This window comes from Gossypium arboreum, chromosome 2 (assembly GCF_025698485.1).
Source record: "Gossypium arboreum isolate Shixiya-1 chromosome 2, ASM2569848v2, whole genome shotgun sequence".
Lineage (NCBI taxonomy): Eukaryota > Viridiplantae > Streptophyta > Magnoliopsida > Malvales > Malvaceae > Gossypium > Gossypium arboreum.
The window spans coordinates 68,603,635-68,621,438 of record NC_069071.1 but is presented as its reverse complement, the minus strand read 5'-3'; the positions used below and the strand labels follow the sequence as shown (position 1 = coordinate 68,621,438).

The window sequence follows — 17,804 nt, the reverse complement described above, 5'->3', positions numbered from 1 at the left end:
AAATGGCATTGTATGGCATCAGGTAGTTCACCATATAGAACTGAATATACTCTATGGTAGTGTGTTCCCCATCCCCCAAGATGACTGGCAATGTGATTGAGCCTTTCACCTTGACTAGATGGTTCATAAAACAATACAACAGACCAACTCTAGACAATACTTGGTCTTTTAATCCCATTTTCCTATATGCTTCCCAGGATAGCACTTCCACTACACTAGAGGTGAGCAAAATTCAATTCGATTTGAAAAAATCAATAAAAATTCAAATTTTGAATTAAATAGTTCAAGTTATTCGGATCAACTCGAATAAAAAATTAAGTTTTTCAATTCAACTCGAATATGAATTACACAATTTGAGCTATCCAAAAATTCTAATAAGAAAAGGCAAAACTACGTCATTTTGGTAAATGTTTACCTTTTCTAAAGTTAAAAGTCAAAGCCATTAAATTAAAAGGCAAAACTATGTCATTTTGATAAATGTTTACTCATTAAGTTAAAAGGTAAAACCATTATATTTGTTTATGCAGTTAAATAATCTTGTACTTTGTCTATTAGTTAAATAAGCAGTCCATGTAAACGCAACATTGAGTATAAATAATAGGAATCGTTAACTCGATTCAACTTAACTTGAAATTTTTTTACTCGATTCGGTTCAATTCGGAAAAATTTTAAATTGAGTTCAGTTGCTAAAATAGAATTCATCAACTCGACTAAATCAAAATTTCTCACTCGATTTGACTCGGTTCGATCGAATACTCACCCCTACACTACACTGCCGCTATCAACAAATATTCTTTTAACCTCAAAACTGGCGACCGTTGCTAAGACCACCATTGAGTCATTTCCTTCTTTGTCACGCACCAACTCCTCATCATCACCATCAAACTCGATACTCTATTTTTCCTGTCAGCGCAATCTCTTGAGAGCGCTAATTGACATTACGTTCCTCATGTGTGCTCTTATTTTTGTGTTAGAACCTGCCCATTCGTCGTCTGTTCTTACGATCACATGGATGGTGCCTCGAACCTTTTGATTGCCCTTAGGGTCACCACACGAGCTTTGACCTTGTTGGGCACTACTTTGATTCACGTATTCTATGAGCTCACCATTCCGAATCGCTTCCTCTATGGCATCTTTTAATGTAAAACAATCTTTGTTCTTATGCCCCATATCATCGTGGAAGGTACATTGATCCCTCGAGTTCACCCTTCTCCCTAAACTCCTCATCAAGGATGGCTTCGGCAAGATGTCGAAGCTCTTAACCTGACTGGGGATTTAAGTTCACGTAGCATTCAGGGGGTATAAGCCTCAAACCTTCCCTAGCGAGTGTATCTTCTGGCGTGCTCTTGCTGTGGTCTTTGGGATGCCCTAAGGGTATCACTCTAGGTCTGACTTCTTTGCGACCTGTCATTTCTTACTCACAATGACTGGCTAGGGGGTCCTTGCCAGTTGCGAGGTCTCTCTCTATTCCAGAACTACCTTTCTTCCCTAAAAAATGTGGTATGTGATACTCTCTTGATTTATTTTACTTCTGTGAACTTGTGAGCTCGCTCATACAAATTAGCTAGACTCTAGAGTCTATTATCCGTAAAGGAATATTGGACATGGTTGTTTTGCACTCTTATGATGAATGCATTTATGGCCCACTAGTCCTCTAAGTTTTTTGTGTTTAGGGTCGCCGCATAGCATCTTTTTACGTAATCCTAAAGGGACTAACCTTCCCTCTGCTTCACGGACATCATGCCCATAAGTGTATTCATGATTTCCCTATAGGCCCTAAATCTGCCCAAGAACATTTGACCCAACTATGAGAAGTTTTGGATCAAAACTTATGGAAGGAAGATGTATTAGTCATTGGCACTTCCTTTGAGTGTTGTGGAAAAAACTTTACACTTTGCTGCGCCCAATTCTCCCAGCACGTTCATATAGTCTTTGTACTATATCAAATAAGCTCACAGGTCCCTTCTTCCTTTGAACATATCTTTCGGGACCTTGAAGTCACGTGGTAAGCTTACTGTCAAAATATCAGTGGCTAGTGGGTTATTAGAACTGAATAACCAGTCCATGTCTTGCGCTTTAGGGTGTAACGCCCATATGTCCCTCCTTAGCTCATCCATCTCGCTTTGCCATTCTTTCGCTGGGGTTTCGTCCTATTTGCCTACGTTGTCTTAAGAATTAGAATTATCAACATGCATCTTCCTTCGCAACTCATCATTCTATTTCAACAATTCATATTGAAAGGCTTGTTGTTCCACAAACCGTGCCTCTTGAGCGAACATCTATTCCCTCATAAACTTCAATTGCTCTTGGATGGCCAAGAACTGTTGGGGGTGCCTATTGGTTGAGAGTGGGAGACAGCTCCTGGCCAGTAGAAAAGATCAAATCCAAAGGAACAAATGTTCCCCGATAAACAGCATTGTCAAAGTTTTTCAGTCTATCGTCGAACCATCCAGCAAACAAGTCTGTTTCGTCGTGCTGGGCACCAGAACCTGACACTTCAGCCTGTCCTGGTGATGATTTGATAGGGGGATTTTCATTCGGGTGAGCCATTTGTTTCCAAAAATAAAGAAACTTAATCAAACTCGAAAATTCTAATGATCGGAAGTCTGTCCATGTTCACCGCACCAATTGTTGAGTAATATTTTCTTATTTCTTATTGATAGGAATGTTGGGGTATTTATACATGCGGTTACAGGTACTATTACAGCTCATAACAGGGCCCCACTACTTTGTCTTGATTCTATTACCTCCAGTATTGACATTCTTTGCGAACTCCAAGCCTATTAGACACATGTCCATGAAGCACGTAATCCTTTCTATTCCTAGGATTGATATCCTAAGCAGGCTCCGTGCCTATTAAACACGTGTTTGGGTGGTCTGCGAGGCACGCGATCCTTTTTGCGTATTCCTTGGGTGCATGCGAGCTGAGGTCGTGGCCCTCCCTAGATTCCTGCAAGCTTGATTTGCGACCCGTGCTCGCAGTCTCCTTTAGCAAGCCGTGTCCTGAAGCTCCCCTTGCGAGTTATGTCTGCAGACCCTCCTTGTTGTCCTCTTGTGATTCCAATAAGATTGGCAACCAAAAAATCTCTTACCTAATTTTCATTTGACAAAGACATTTTCAAATCAGTCGGCAATCCACAATGACATTCTCGAATCACACTAGTAACCTCACTTTTTCTTCTTTCCCTTCTTTCCTCCTATTTCGTTCCCTTGAAGATTTCATTAGTTCAAGTTTGAAAAGATGACGAATACAAACCTTACTTTTAAATATTCTAAGGTTCTCGTGAGATTTATGGGTTTTATAAATAATTAGGTTTATGATTTTTTATTAAATTAAATTATGTGGCTATTATTTGGAAATTAAGTTGCATATTAAAATGGCCACGTAGGATTTCGTTATTGACAAAAAAAATAAATTTAAAAATTGAGTCCTCGTTTTGTAATATTTCATGGTTGATTCATGATAAAGAAAATAAAAAGTAGTTAAGTGTATTGCATTTTATTCTTTGTTTATTCAATTGGCTAAAACGATTCTCCCCGCCCCAACACCCGAACCCCCAACCCCCCAAAAAAAAAAAAAGGGGTAGAATTGCGTTTTGGGTTTATACTGTTGGGGTTAAGGAGAAGGGTATTGGGCAACCAGTGCCAAATTCCGAAAATTGGGTTCTCCATATATCAGTTACCAGTAAGGTAGTAACCTTCAATCCACCTATTTATCTTGTTTTCATGTTCTTTTCTTCTTCTTTTTCTAAACTACTTTTCTTGGCTAGAATAACTGTATGGGTCGATATTCTTAATCTAAAACCCTTCTGGGTGGCCTTTAAAACATCTACTATTTTGTTTTTATTCTGTTGCTTCAGGTAGCAATTTCGCATATAGTTTTCTGACGTTTATGGGCTGTTACTGAGAGGTATCTGTTAGCAGGTAATATCAGAAAGCTCACTGGACTACAAGAGCTTAACACAGAGAGATTTCATGTCTGGAATTCTTTCTTTTTCCTCAATAGTTTTGCCTGATTGGTGTTCAACTTCAAGGTAAATTGTTTTCTTCTTTTTTTATTCTTTTAATTATAGAATGCCCTTTTTGTTTAGTAGTTGGTTGAGCCTGATTTTATTGGTCCGTAGTTGTAGGCGTGGTGTTAGAATGGCTGCTGCTCGCACTACACATGCTGGACTGTCGTTGGAAGCCATGGCAATAAAGCCTCCCTCACACCCTACATATGATTTAAAGGGCATCATTAAACTTGCCCTTGCTGAAGATGCTGGAAATCGAGGTTTAGCTATCTTTTTTTTTTTTTTAGTTTACAATGTTCTTCCTTGCTTTTATGGTGTTTCCGTTATCAGTGTTTTCATATTTCATAATCTTAGCTCCCCTAAGTTCATAATGATAAGCTAAAGGTTTTGGTGTAGAGGGTTCAAGTATTCAGTTATATCTCTCTCTTTTTTTTTCTACATTATGTTTCATTTGGGTTCATTTGCAGGGGATGTAACTTGTATGGCCACCATTCCAGTTGACATGGAAGTGGAAGCCTGTTTTTTGGCAAAGGAGGATGGTATCATTGCTGGCATTGCACTTGCAGAGATGGTGTTTCAAGAGGTTGATCCTCCTTTGAAGGTAAAGACCTGCATTTTCTGTCTTTGGATCATCTTTATGGTTTTTGTGCTTGGACCACACACTCCATCCTTTTGTACATTTTGATATCAGGTGGAGTGGTCTCGAAAGGATGGAGAGTATGTTTGCAAGGGACTGCAGTTTGGAAAAGTTTATGGTAAGTCAATAAGGCGGTTTCTTAAATTTTTACAAGAAGGACTACTAAAATTACACACTCTCTATATATAGGAAGAGCACACAGCATTGTTGTAGCGGAAAGAATAGCTCTCAACTTTATGCAGCGGATGAGTGGTATAGCTACACTAACTAAGGTGCTTCCATTTCTTTGAATTTTGTAAATGAAGTAAACAAAAGAGTTCTCATAATCATAGCTATGTTTCTTTGTTGTAATCAAACAAATCTTGATTTATCATATAGGGCAGATGGCAGGATGGCAATAGGAAAACCCAAACTGCTTATGTTTCATTTTAGATTGCTGTGGATTGAATGCAAAACATTATGGTGGATGAGTATAAATTTTACGGACAAAATAAGAATCATCAACTGTTTATGTCATTATCTAGTCAACTATTTTAAACTATGTCATGAATTGCAAATTATAGCATGCATGTTCAATAACTATACTAAAGAAACAAGACACCTAGCAAAAGCTTATCATTGCAATAACTTTTTGAGGGTAGAGTGTTTTAGAATGTTAATTGTTCCTGCAGGCAATGGCTGATGCTGCATACCCTGCATACATCTTAGAGACAAGAAAAACAGCTCCGGGCTTACGTTTGGTGGACAAGTGGGCAGTAAGATCATTTCCTTGATCTTACTGTTGGTTCCTTCTCTTATGCCTTCGGTTGATATTGTTGAAATTTTCTTTCTGTAGGTACTAATTGGTGGAGGAAGAAATCATAGACTGGGTTTGTTTGATATGGTGTTGATAAAGGATAATCATATATCAATAGCTGGGGGAATCAGCAATGCCCTTAGATCTGTTGACCAGTATTTAGAGCGGGAAAATCTTCAAATGGAAGTTGAGGTAATTTCTTCATATGTTAGAAATATAGTCAATTAAATTTTTGTGCAGTGGACTAGTTTAACATAATTGGGTACAAATCTGTTAATTTCTGTGTGGTAAATCATGTATGCTGTTACATGATTCAACTCTCTGTTCCGAAATTCGAAGCATTGCCGAAAAATATATTCAACTGGAATTTTGTGATCAAATACAGCTTTCTTCTTAATTTGCAATGCTTTGGAGTGGTTCTCTTCTCTCTGCATGCGTGTCTGTGAGTGTGTGTGAAAATGAATTAATCTGTCATTGCATTGTGGCAACTGTAACAGATATGTTCACAATGTCTTTTTGAAGGTTGAGACCCGTACGCTTGCGGAAGTAAAGGAAGTATTGCAGTACGCATCACAAATGAAGACTTCATTGACCCGGATAATGTTGGATAATATGGTTATACCTCTTCCAAATGGAGATGTTGATGTGTCTATGCTTAAAGAGGCTGTGGAGCTAATCAATGGGAAATTTGAGACAGAGGTATCTCATGAATCATGATTTTATTGTGTACTTCTCAGTTCATTTATTTAGTGCCTGCTGACTTTGCAAGAAGGTATTGCAAATGAATTACTCCTGCTGAAGTGATGTGTTACTTATCAGATGCTTGTTCTTTCATTTTCTTTATTTGAGAGTCATGGAGGGGTGTGTGGCGCAATGGTTCACTCTATTTGCTTGCTGTTTTGGTCTTTAAATATGTGAAACATGAGCAAATTATACAAAAAAGATTTATATGAAAGCTCTTGCTACTTAAATTTTTTTTAAGAATTTCTAAATTGTAATTTGTTTTTGGTGATTTACCTTGGCATTCTTGCTCATGTAGTTGTCAAATGCCATCTATAGTTTTACATGGTAACTTCTATTTTAATGTTCTACTTTGAACTTTTCTGATGCTTGTAAGTGATGTATCTATTTCATTGTGGTAGGCATCCGGAAATGTGACTCTTAAAACCGTACATAAAATCGGACAAACTGGAGTTACCTACATATCCAGGTAAGGCAGTGCAACTTTTTTATTTTGTAATGTATATTGTTCTTGTAAACAAAAATATTTTAAGTTACTGAACTTTAGCTTGAACCATGGAGGTGATTATCCTGGAAAAATCTTATCATCCTCTCACTGGGTTTATTTTACTTCTAAAACTGGTTCTAGTGGTATTGAGAAGTGCCAGAATTCAGTATAAAGATAAACAGATATCACTTTCCTAGACAGATATATACATGTATATACGTGCAAGCATCAAATATCCTAATATTTAACAAGGGCACTCAAATGAGTGAGAATGGGCCCCATTGCTGGTAATTAGGCTGTGCTACTATTTTCTTTGGCACCTTTAGGGGAGCATGTCTCTAGACCTACAAAGGTTGATAAATTTCTTTGAATCATTAAAAGTTCTATTATAAAATGCAGGGTCTATTCTTACACCAACGATCTATTCTTTTGCATTTAGACAGTTGAGTTTATTTTAATGGAACTATTTATCACTAAGTTATCCATTGCTCCAATTCAAATAGATATGGGGGTTAGGCATCAAATTTGAACTTTATCAAAAGCATATGGATTTACCTACATTTGAAATGCATGCCAAACTATATCAATTAGAGATGTAGGAGGAAGTGTGGATTTCAAATCCATGATTTCTCATTATTGGGTTTTGTTTTTCTTTCAAAAAGTTATGACTGATATTGGTACACACTCAGAGGGATCCACATTTTAGTTGTATATAGAACTTGAAAATGTTGAGAAACTATGCAAGCCACGTTGTTTCAAATAGTATAAGAGGGTTCATTCTGTAGGAAGTTGTTTAGAACTTTCTGACATTTTTATGGAAATGTTAGCCTAAGTTATTAACCAACTTGGTACTAAAACTCTTGGTATGTCGTACTGTTCTAACCCTTGGGTGTTTGCAGCGGTGCACTCACGCATTCTGTGACAGCACTTGATATATCACTCAAAATTGATACAGAATTGGCACTTGAAGTTGGAAGGCGAACGAAACGGGCATAGTCGGTTCATCTTTACGCCCTTATTGAATAAGGAAAGCTCTTATCTACCCCCAAAAGGAATTATTTACGAATTACATCATTAGTTTTTCTCTTCCCATGCTCTAATAATGGTTTAAAGAATTGATAGACGATAAACCGCTTTATGAAAGATATAGGGAGTATAATTGTATGCATGTTGCTAATGTTATTTGGACTCTTCTTAATGTACTTACATGATGTCTTGTAAAATAAAATTTGGTGCAACACATGATGTCTTGTGGCCCAAGTGAAGCATTGTCTGATGATGATATAATACCACTTTAAAAGCACAGTTTTAATTAAGGATTGGTTCAGAGCTTTAGTGGGGGGAATGGGGATGGTTAAGCACATGACTTTGCATCATCATGCATTACCATTGCCAACCATTACTTATCAAACACTAAAAGTTAACAAAAATTAATAATAAAAAACTAGATCACTTTGCCATTTCCAAAAACATGGACAACTTTCCTTATCTTTAAAGGAGTCACTAATTTATTATTTCATTTTAATTATTCTAATTTAATTTATGATTTTGACCTTGCAGTGCATCCTCACCTTTTCTATTTGATGGAAAATTGTATCTATTGTCAGATCTAATTGGATGAAGTCAATTTTAGTTTATATATATATATATATATATATATATTCAACAACATTTATCTTCAAATAATAATTTGAATAGAATGAAATTAGATTCTCAGAAGTTAGTCCAGTCCAAACCTAATCCATCCACAAATTTAATCAAAAATGTGAGGCTCGTTATTATTATCAAATAACTATGAAAGTAATTATTCTAAAAGTAAATAGGAGGGAGGGGCATCAACCATCAAGAACGAGTCAAATTTTGGAAATTTCAAAATAAACAAAATGGAACTCATGAGGGTTTCTTCTCTCTTTTTTTTTTTTTTTAAATAAACACACTTGTACAACTCACTATCATGTGTAATAAAAAAAATTTAATTCACACTTTAGTTCTTAAAAGTATATATATTTTTTTAGTTTGGTCTTTAATTTTTTCTATTTCACTTTAATCCCTAAAATTATCAAGTATTCACAAGTTAGTCCTTTAGACATGAAAAACTAACGGTTGAGATATCCATTAATCATATATTGTCACATTTCATATGATGATTTCATAGTGATATCATCATTGGAAAAAACTTAGAAATGAAAAAGAATAGAAAATTTTTACAAAATTATTAAAATTATTTAAAATAGAACAAATTTATAAGATTACAAAAGAATAGAAAAATAGAAAAAAATACTAAAATTTTTAATATATATTAGGAATTTTAATACTTTTAAAATTTTATAAATCACAACTCGCTGAGAGCTTGAACGTGAGATGGTTGTTTTTGGAAGGATACAACATACGATGATTGCTTTATAAATCAATCAATTGGAATTTATAATTGGTAGATCTTTTAGGTGATAATTTGATTTTTTCTAAATTATTTAAACAATGAAAAATAATTTTATTTGAATTAAATAATAATCTAAATAATATTTTAATTGCTTCAAATAATTTTTAATATCTCAATACAAAATATTTGTCTCTGGATTAGTATCTTCATAACTATTGTCAAGTGTTTAACCATTTTAAAGAAATTTGATATAAAATAAAAAGAGCATGTGCACAAAGATGTATGAAAGAGGCTTACTCCAAACATTAAATACAGAGCCGAGTCAAATAAAAATTTTGCTCATAACATTGATAAAATACTAAAAATATATGTATTTAAAATATTAAAATTTTGGTACAAAATTTATTCAATTTTATTAAAATATTTTAAAATATTATTTTATAAAAATTAATTGTATTATGATATACAAGTTTAAAATCAATTTTTAAGAATTTACATGTGATTAGAGAAGGTAGACTTTATTCCAAGTTACAACAATTTATAAAATTTTTAATAATATGATTTTTATATTTTTTTACAATGTTCTACAATTTCTAATATTTTATATAGTTTTTACTTTTTACAATTTTTTAAAAATTCTAACATATTTTAATTTTTTAGATATATATTTATCATTTTATTCATTTTTGCATTTTTATATTTTTGAAGTTTGTTAGTTTTTACTTATGATGGTATTATTGTGGTATTGATGTATGCTACGTGATAATTTATGATTATTTGGATATCCCAGCTAATTTTTAAACTTCAAATGATTGAACCAAAACGTTTGATAACGTTAAAAACTTAACTAAGAATGTTGAATAACATTAGAGATTAAAATGAACGAAAAAAACCTTTAAATATTAAAGTGGGAAAATAATATACTTTAAAAACTGAACTAAGCAATAAATCTAAAAATCCACAAATTAAAGAGATAAAATTTTACAACTAAATATTGGGTGCAATGGTACATTGTGCTTTTAATGGGAGGATTTTGATTCCAACCTTTAGTATAAGGTTGTTAGGAGAACAAAACATACAAAAATAGACTTCATTTGGTTTTAGGAAATTAATTGAAATCTTTTTCGTTTTCTTGAAAAATGGAAAACATTCAATAAAACATGTATGAGTGTTTTGTTTTTATTTATCAAACATATTTTTTAATTTCTAAAAAAAAAATAACAAATATTTTCAGAAAGCAAAAACAACCCTGTACTTCTTTATTAGAGTTGTTTTATTATATTGACAATCCAAAAATAAAAAACATAATGTTAAGCGAAAAACATCCAAATCGAATGAGGTAAGAGTTGATTATCATCATCATCATTTATGAGCGCCTACCCGTGAACTATTTGAATTAAAAATTCAGTTCTATCTCTTTTGAAAGCTTGCGAAGACTAATTTGTAAAAATGATTAGAACTTTCTGTCATCTTCTTCCTCTTCTCTTAACATTACATAAATAAATGTGAATATATACAGAAATTTTAAATTCAAGCCTCTTTCTATAAATTTAATTTGATATTTATATAAATATATATATTGAAAACCACTTTATTATATTTTTACTCAAGAATATAATCTTACAAAAATATAGAAGTTGATGTAAATTTTGACATCTTTAGTTTCAGTCTTACCTTATGTAAAATGTATTGCGTATTTATTTTGGTTTGATAGTTATTTAAATTTATTGTTAAGTTCATTATCTGAACCAATGCTTGTAATAATTAATTGTATTAGAATTGTTATAAGTTGTTGATACTGGGTAACAATGAGGAGAAGGTGACTTGGAAAAGAATAATATACTTGTTCTCTTGTGCATTCAAGTTTACATAGGGGGTTGTCCTTATCTTATAGCGCCACGTAGCAAGCTGCATGGTTGTGTGGACAAGTTAGAGGCTAGTGGTCGCATGCTAAGTGCCAAACGAGTACTACTATTGCAGGTAGGTTGTTGTTATGATACGTGTTGTGTGGATTCACTTGTGTCATAGGTTGTCTTGTTCTGACCACCATACTATTATTAGGACATCACTGTTTTTTGAGAGGTCATCATAAAGAATTCAAATCAAAATACTCAATGATCGTGTAATGTAGAAAGGAGTATAACATATATTTAAAAAATTATTTTACAAATTTATAAAATAATATTCATATTTAATATTTTAAAATTTTAAAATTTTCAATTTGATTGATAAAAGACATTGTATGGGAGAAGGAAAAATAAAGGTGTTTTGTTGATGGATAAGTTTATAGAAACAAAATGATTAGGTTTTTGGAAGTAGAAATGGGTAACTATAAGTTTTGTATTTCTTTAAATGAAATTTCTTAAGAGATTTATGTTTCTTCAACAATTGAATCTGATCCATTCAATCAATTTTTTGTTAGGTAAGTTAAATATGCAAATTTTACAACAATATTTTTATTATTTATTTCAGTAGGTGCTGTTATTCAATTTCTTACCAAAATTTCATTTTTCAATAAATATTTTACAGTACATTCAATTAATTTCATAATCAAATTTTGCACGCAAACATTTAAAAATAAAATAAAATACCATTCTAAAACACAAATACAACAAATATTTTAAATTACATGTAATATATAAATCATTATTAATTTTAAATTTCTTAATAAATTATATATTTATATGCAAATAAAAATTTAAATATGATTTTTAAATTGTTTAATTGAACATAAGATAAGAACGTGGTAAACTTTGAAATCTTAAATTCAATCGTCTCTGTATAAATTTTCATCCAATTTATAATAACGGTAAAATAATATAATATAATACATTAATTTTTATATCGAAATAAATATAAAAGTTCTTATAATAGGAGAGAAGAGAAGGAGAATAAGGATGAAAATTTGTCATAATTTTTAAATACCAAATACAAGCACGTGTTAATTCAATGTATTAAATTTGTATGTATAGTGATATGAAAGCACAACAACACTTTTTCCCCAAATTGTGAAGCATAGTTTTGATGGAGTACCAAAAGGGTTATTTTTAGTGCTAAACCCTTTTTCATTTTTAAGACTAATTATTCCATCATGAATAGCAAAAAGTGGATAATGACATTATAACATCATCACTGCTCTTTCTTTCAATTTATTTTGTTGGTGGATAATGGAATCAAATTACATTAATAATGGACTAAATCTTTTATTTATTATGTGTAACATCACCAATGCACTATTATTTTATAATTATTTAGGTAAATTGTATTCTGGAGGATGTTGTGCTAAAAATTGAATTACATTTTGTTCCCTCTATTTAAAATATGGGTAAACTAGTTATTATACATAAGATCAAAGAACTAATTGGTTCTTTTGTTAAAAATTTCATCTATTTTTATTGTTAAAATTATTCCATGTACGTCAGCATTAGATACACATGACATCTCAAATTTAACTTTTTGATTATTTCGTCAACCACTCTAATTTTTAATAGTAGAAATGGATTATTTTTTTACAGAAAATATCAGTTTGCTCTTTGATTTAATGTACATGGATTAATTTGTCCATTTTTTCAAGTAAATAAGACAAAATACAATTTCACTCCTACTACAAGTGTCACAGGGCTAGAATTTTAGTTTAGCAAACCAGACGGCCTTAAGCGATTCTTTGCTTCAAATCCACCTAAGTCAGCCTAACTCTCGAAAATGAGAATTCACAAAAGAAATTGTCTAGGGCACTGAAATAAAGTGGAAGCAACTCGAAAAGGCGAAGGGACTTGAATCGAACAAAAAAACCACAAGAAAGATAATAGCACACCAAGTGTTTGAGTAAATTCTTTCAAAAACATTTTTAACTCAAGAATGGAAGTGATTACAAATGAAGGAGGGGGGCTCTATTTATAGTTAAGTTCTCTCAGATCTAATAGTACAAATCGAATTACATTAATGACTAAGATTAGTTCTCATCTACAATAAGAGAGCCTTAAGGGATTAAAACTTTATACATTTTTATATTTTATGATTTACAATAATTATCTTGGTACAAAAATAATTTACTAGAGTGTTTACATTTTAACTAGGATCCAAGTAGATGGACCTTGAGTCTCTTTCAAGCAATAGGCCAATATTGTTGAGCCGAATAACCCTAAAAGAACATGAAGGATCTGAAATGTGCGCATTAGTTGTAGGCTGCTTTGCACGGCCCATGACATTCTCCCCCACCTGTTCTTGTGATGCCCTTGTCACATCTTCAAAATGAAACTAACTTATCTTCTCTTGGAATTGCCATAAAGCCTTATCAAGTTCCTAACTAGCCTTATTATTAGAAAGTCCCTTCCATCAAATAAAGTACTCATGACTCGACCTATAATACTTCCATCGAATCACTCGGTCTACCATGATGCATCCAACTTCATGATCATAAGAGACTTTTACCCCCATTGGTGATTGTTCGAACTTATCTCGATTTGGATCCTCTTGATCCTCATAGAATGGCTTAAACATACAGACATTGAACATCGAATGAACCTTGAGTTTTGTTGGCAACTCTAGGTTGTAGGCCACCTTACCTGCCCTTTTCAAAATTCTAAAAGGTCTCTCATACCGTATACACCTCAAACAGTTTAATATAATTCAGCAAGAAAAGCACAAGCTCTTTATGATGGATCTGGTGCCCTAAGTGGAGTATATTCGTTTGTATACTTGTATTTTTCAAACAAATTGGTTTAATAAAATTATTCATAAATTACAGTAATATCATTTGTATATTGTCCTTAATGATTTTTGTATGTAAAGCAAAATAGAAGAAAATATTAGCTCACTAACTATCTAATGTTTAACTAATACTAAGCGATATTACGTGATTAAATTGTAATATGGAAAGACAACTTATATTAGTAGATGAACTTAAACATGTCCTTAGTCTAATCGAAAATGAGCAAACTGATTGAAAGACTAATATGTCGTTTATAAAGTCCAATTGGAGAGATGTTTTGTCCTGAGCATTAGAGTGAATGACTCCTAGAAGATAGAGACATAGATGTGATTGACTGGACTGACAGCACATTAGATGGGACCTAAGTAGAATAGATCCTGAATTTTTTTGTGGATTTATTTACTTGTGACGTTTATAGTGTGGCATACCTTAATACTGAATGAATGATAGACTATATATGTGTGACTCGTATATTTTGATGTAAGTAAAAGTCTGAGTTCAAATAGATAAGGAACTGAAAGTTGGTGCATTTGGTATACGACTTTTGTAGTATGTATCATCATTCACAATAGTGAAATTCATAAACCAAGAAATGGGTCAATGATATCCTCTCATTGGCATTACATGATAGATGAAAAGTAAATGTGGCCACAAGTCATTTGTCTTTGTGATAAATGACTTAATTACTATTTAATAGTAATTGACTTTTCATTAATGAAGATATAATTATTACTATGAGATAAAATAGGATCATATTAGTAGAATAGATTTATCTCAAAAAGATTAAGGATATCCTGTGAAGGTAACACACTTATGACAAGGTCAATGAACGAGCACTGATCGAGTAACTTTTGTAATGGTATGTAATTGAGGAGAGCTCAGTCATGATACTATAGTGGAATGACTTCATGACTAAATGAGTTTATAATTAATAGGTGAAAAGCTGGAACTTAATTATAAACAATTTGAGCCCTAATTACATATGGCCAATCAGTTCATCCACTAGCTCGTTGAAACCATAAATAAATTGCATATAGATCCAAATGAATAGAAATGGATAGATATGATGAAATTAGAGAAATGAGTTAGATTAAAAAATGAATATGGTTTTTCATTAAGTGTGAAAATGACTTGAGAATTAATTTAAGTTTTTGAATTATTATTTAATTAAATAATTGAAGTTCAAACATGGAATTAAATTAATTGGTCATTGTGAATCTATTGAATATGAAAATTAAATATATTTTCTCATAGATTCTTTTACAAGAAAGTTACCATAACTTTAACGGACTTAGAAATAGATTGAAAAATTATTTAATTGAAAAATTAATTTAATAACTAATATTTATTTTTGGAAGTAGAAAAATATATACTAGGTTGGATTAAATTATAAAGTGCAGGGTTAAAAGTTCAATAAGCACATATAATTGGACCAAATACATGAGAGGCCCAATACTACCCCCTCTCTCTTAGTTGACCTAGGAGACTAGTTTTTCTATCAAATAAGTATTATTTGTATTCTACAAATTCAACTAGGATTCTCCTATCTCACCTTATAAATAGATAACATTGGTATGACTAAAATAACATAAGTTTTCAATATTATTATTCTTCTAAAAAACAATCAGAATTTATTTCTAAGTATAAATTCTATTTTCTGGAAATAACAATTCTACTAGTTTCTATAAGAGAGAGTTCGACTGAAAGTAATAAAATTATTTTTGGTTGTATTTGATTCAAAGCTGTTTGAGCTCACACTCGAAGCTATTCATGATACGAGAATAGCAAAGAAGATTGTTCGGTTGAAAGCCAAGAACATCAATGATTCGTCTCACTCAAAGCATAGATATTTTCAGGAAAAGTTTATTTCTATAAATATCACAAACCGGTTCAACTTTCAAATTTTCATTTTTTCACTATGCAAGAAAACTATTTTCAAATCGGATTTTTTTCAACACTTTGGTCATTACTCGTTTCACTTGATCAAAGGCTTTCTGACGCTGTTCATTCCAATCCCACATCTTATCCTTCTATCTATTATATCCATCGGTTTATTCAATCCATCTTTCACTTTTAAATTTCGTTTAGTTATTTATTATTTTTAATATTTATTCTTAGTTCTTAAATTTCTTCTTTTAGTGTGTTTGTTTTCTTTAATTTCTAAATTTGTTTATTTCTTCTTTTAGTTCAGATCCAAATCTTTCTTTTTCGAGTCGAACAACTTAAACACGATCCTTTTTTCGCACCTACTTTATCATTTGGTATCATATTTTGGTGTCTTAGGTGTTCTTTATGTTCTTATAAACTGATTTTTAGCAAACGGCCTCAATTTTTTTTCTTTTTACCTAGAAAGTTTTTCGAAAAAAATATTTTTCAGTTGGTAAAAGTTTTCCAAACGATTTGACATTTTACATATTGATTTTTGGCACACTCTTAGAATATAAAAAAAAAGTATTTCCAATAAAAAAAGTGATCGAAAATGTGCGAATGGAAACTAATAATGATAAACTTTGGGCAAAGCATAGATGTCATATTTGTAAAAAAATCTGTACGAACATGTTGTTTCTAATGTCGTTCAACCTTCTATTGTTCATGGACTTGTCAAGAAAGACATTGGTACAAAAAAAAAAATCTTCTACTAGCTTAAACGACTTATGGCAGAATAAAGAGAATCAGCTAACAAATGCATGTGGTGTGATATGAAGGATCACAAAGCCTCTAAATGTCCAACATATTCATTTAAGAAAACATCCTTGCAAGCCGAAGAATGTAAGTATGACACAAAGCCTATTGAGGAGTCTTCGTCTACTGCTATCATTGACAATGATAATATAAGTGAGCAAGAAACTTCGAGTGACACCGTTTGTAAAGACAATAAGTGTGATTTTGTGCCTATTGTTGAGTCTAGATCTAACATTGCACCTTGTTTCAAAGTTGATGTCGAAGAAATTGATAGTAATAGCGGGAGCTATTATGATAGTAATAGTGCAAACTATGATGATAGTGATAGTGAGCTTTGTGAACTGGAAAAAGTTGATAGTGAGATTGTTTCCTAAAGTGTATGAATCTGGATGGGTTAGATATCTATTCTCCTCATACATGGTTATATTCTGATGAATTCAATGTTCAAATTTTTTGTGAGGGGTTGAATGAAAATAAGGATGATTTATGGAAAAAGATTGAGAGAAAAGAGACTTTGAGCGATAAAAGTCAATTTGATGATTGAACTTTGGTGAGTAAAAATTCCTATGAGGTAAAATTAGAGAGTTCAATTCACATTGAAAAATAGAAATAAAAGACAGAAAGAACCTAAAGAGAGGAATGGTTGTGTTTTCACTAACCTTAACTTGAATTTGTCTAGTGGACTTGTTTCATTCTTTTAGGAATTTGTTGATCCTTTATGAGGAGCTCTATTAAACCATTCCACCTATGATAAAGATTCTTTCTTATTCAACCAAAGACAAGATTCGAGTATGAATCTTTTCAAGGAAAAAGGGAATGATACATCCATGGATGGGGTGAAATTTATTAAATTCCCTTCACTAAAGCTATTAATTTTCAAGTTTAGAAAATTAATCGACTTGCGACGACTTGTTGGATAGGATCTAGACATTTCTGGCTTTATATGTCTTCATAGAGTTTGAATATCTATAAACGCACTTTGAATCACTCAATTTTGATTTCAAGAGTTCAAGTTACGACTGTTTTAGTAAAGAATGTGCGAGCAGAATTTCTGGACGAGATAATTATGAAAATTACAAGTTTCTGGCTTTTAATTCGTGTTTAAATCAAATTGAGTTCAATTTTTAGGCTTAATTTTTATTATATATAAGTCTAAAATTTTATTTATTAGGTTTTATTATTTTCTTATTTATCTATTCGAATTTGGGATATTGTTTAAGTATTTTTAGTTGTTTAGGAGTTTTTGTTTCTTAATCAAACAAGAAAGTTTAGTTTAAAACTACGTTTTGTTTAGATTAATTAAAGTTTCAGTATACTTTAGAATTTTATTTTTATATACTTAGCTAGCCTATATAAA

General features: G+C 31.8%; 1 protein-coding gene across 4 annotated transcripts; it reads left to right on the top strand.

Moving 5' to 3' along the window:
• Nucleotides 1-3,497: 3,497 nt before the first annotated feature.
• Nucleotides 3,498-7,934, top strand: LOC108461166 (quinolinate phosphoribosyltransferase [decarboxylating] 1a). Of its 4 annotated transcripts, none has more exons than XM_017760897.2 (11): nucleotides 3,498-3,690; nucleotides 3,925-4,034; nucleotides 4,125-4,273; nucleotides 4,481-4,614; nucleotides 4,705-4,768; nucleotides 4,840-4,922; nucleotides 5,322-5,405; nucleotides 5,486-5,638; nucleotides 5,969-6,145; nucleotides 6,589-6,656; nucleotides 7,574-7,934. In XM_017760897.2, exons 2-11 carry the CDS (start codon nucleotides 3,976-3,978, stop codon nucleotides 7,668-7,670), a joined length of 1,068 nt encoding a protein of 355 aa, XP_017616386.1. In that variant the 5' UTR covers nucleotides 3,498-3,690; nucleotides 3,925-3,975; the 3' UTR covers nucleotides 7,671-7,934. The 4 variants fall into 4 exon arrangements, with proteins under 4 accessions (XP_017616386.1, XP_017616395.1, XP_052880940.1 ...); XM_017760906.2 differs by having other exon boundaries at nucleotides 3,564-3,690; nucleotides 3,861-4,034; XM_053024980.1 differs by having other exon boundaries at nucleotides 3,570-3,690; nucleotides 3,922-4,034.
• Nucleotides 7,935-17,804: the final 9,870 nt, after the last annotated feature.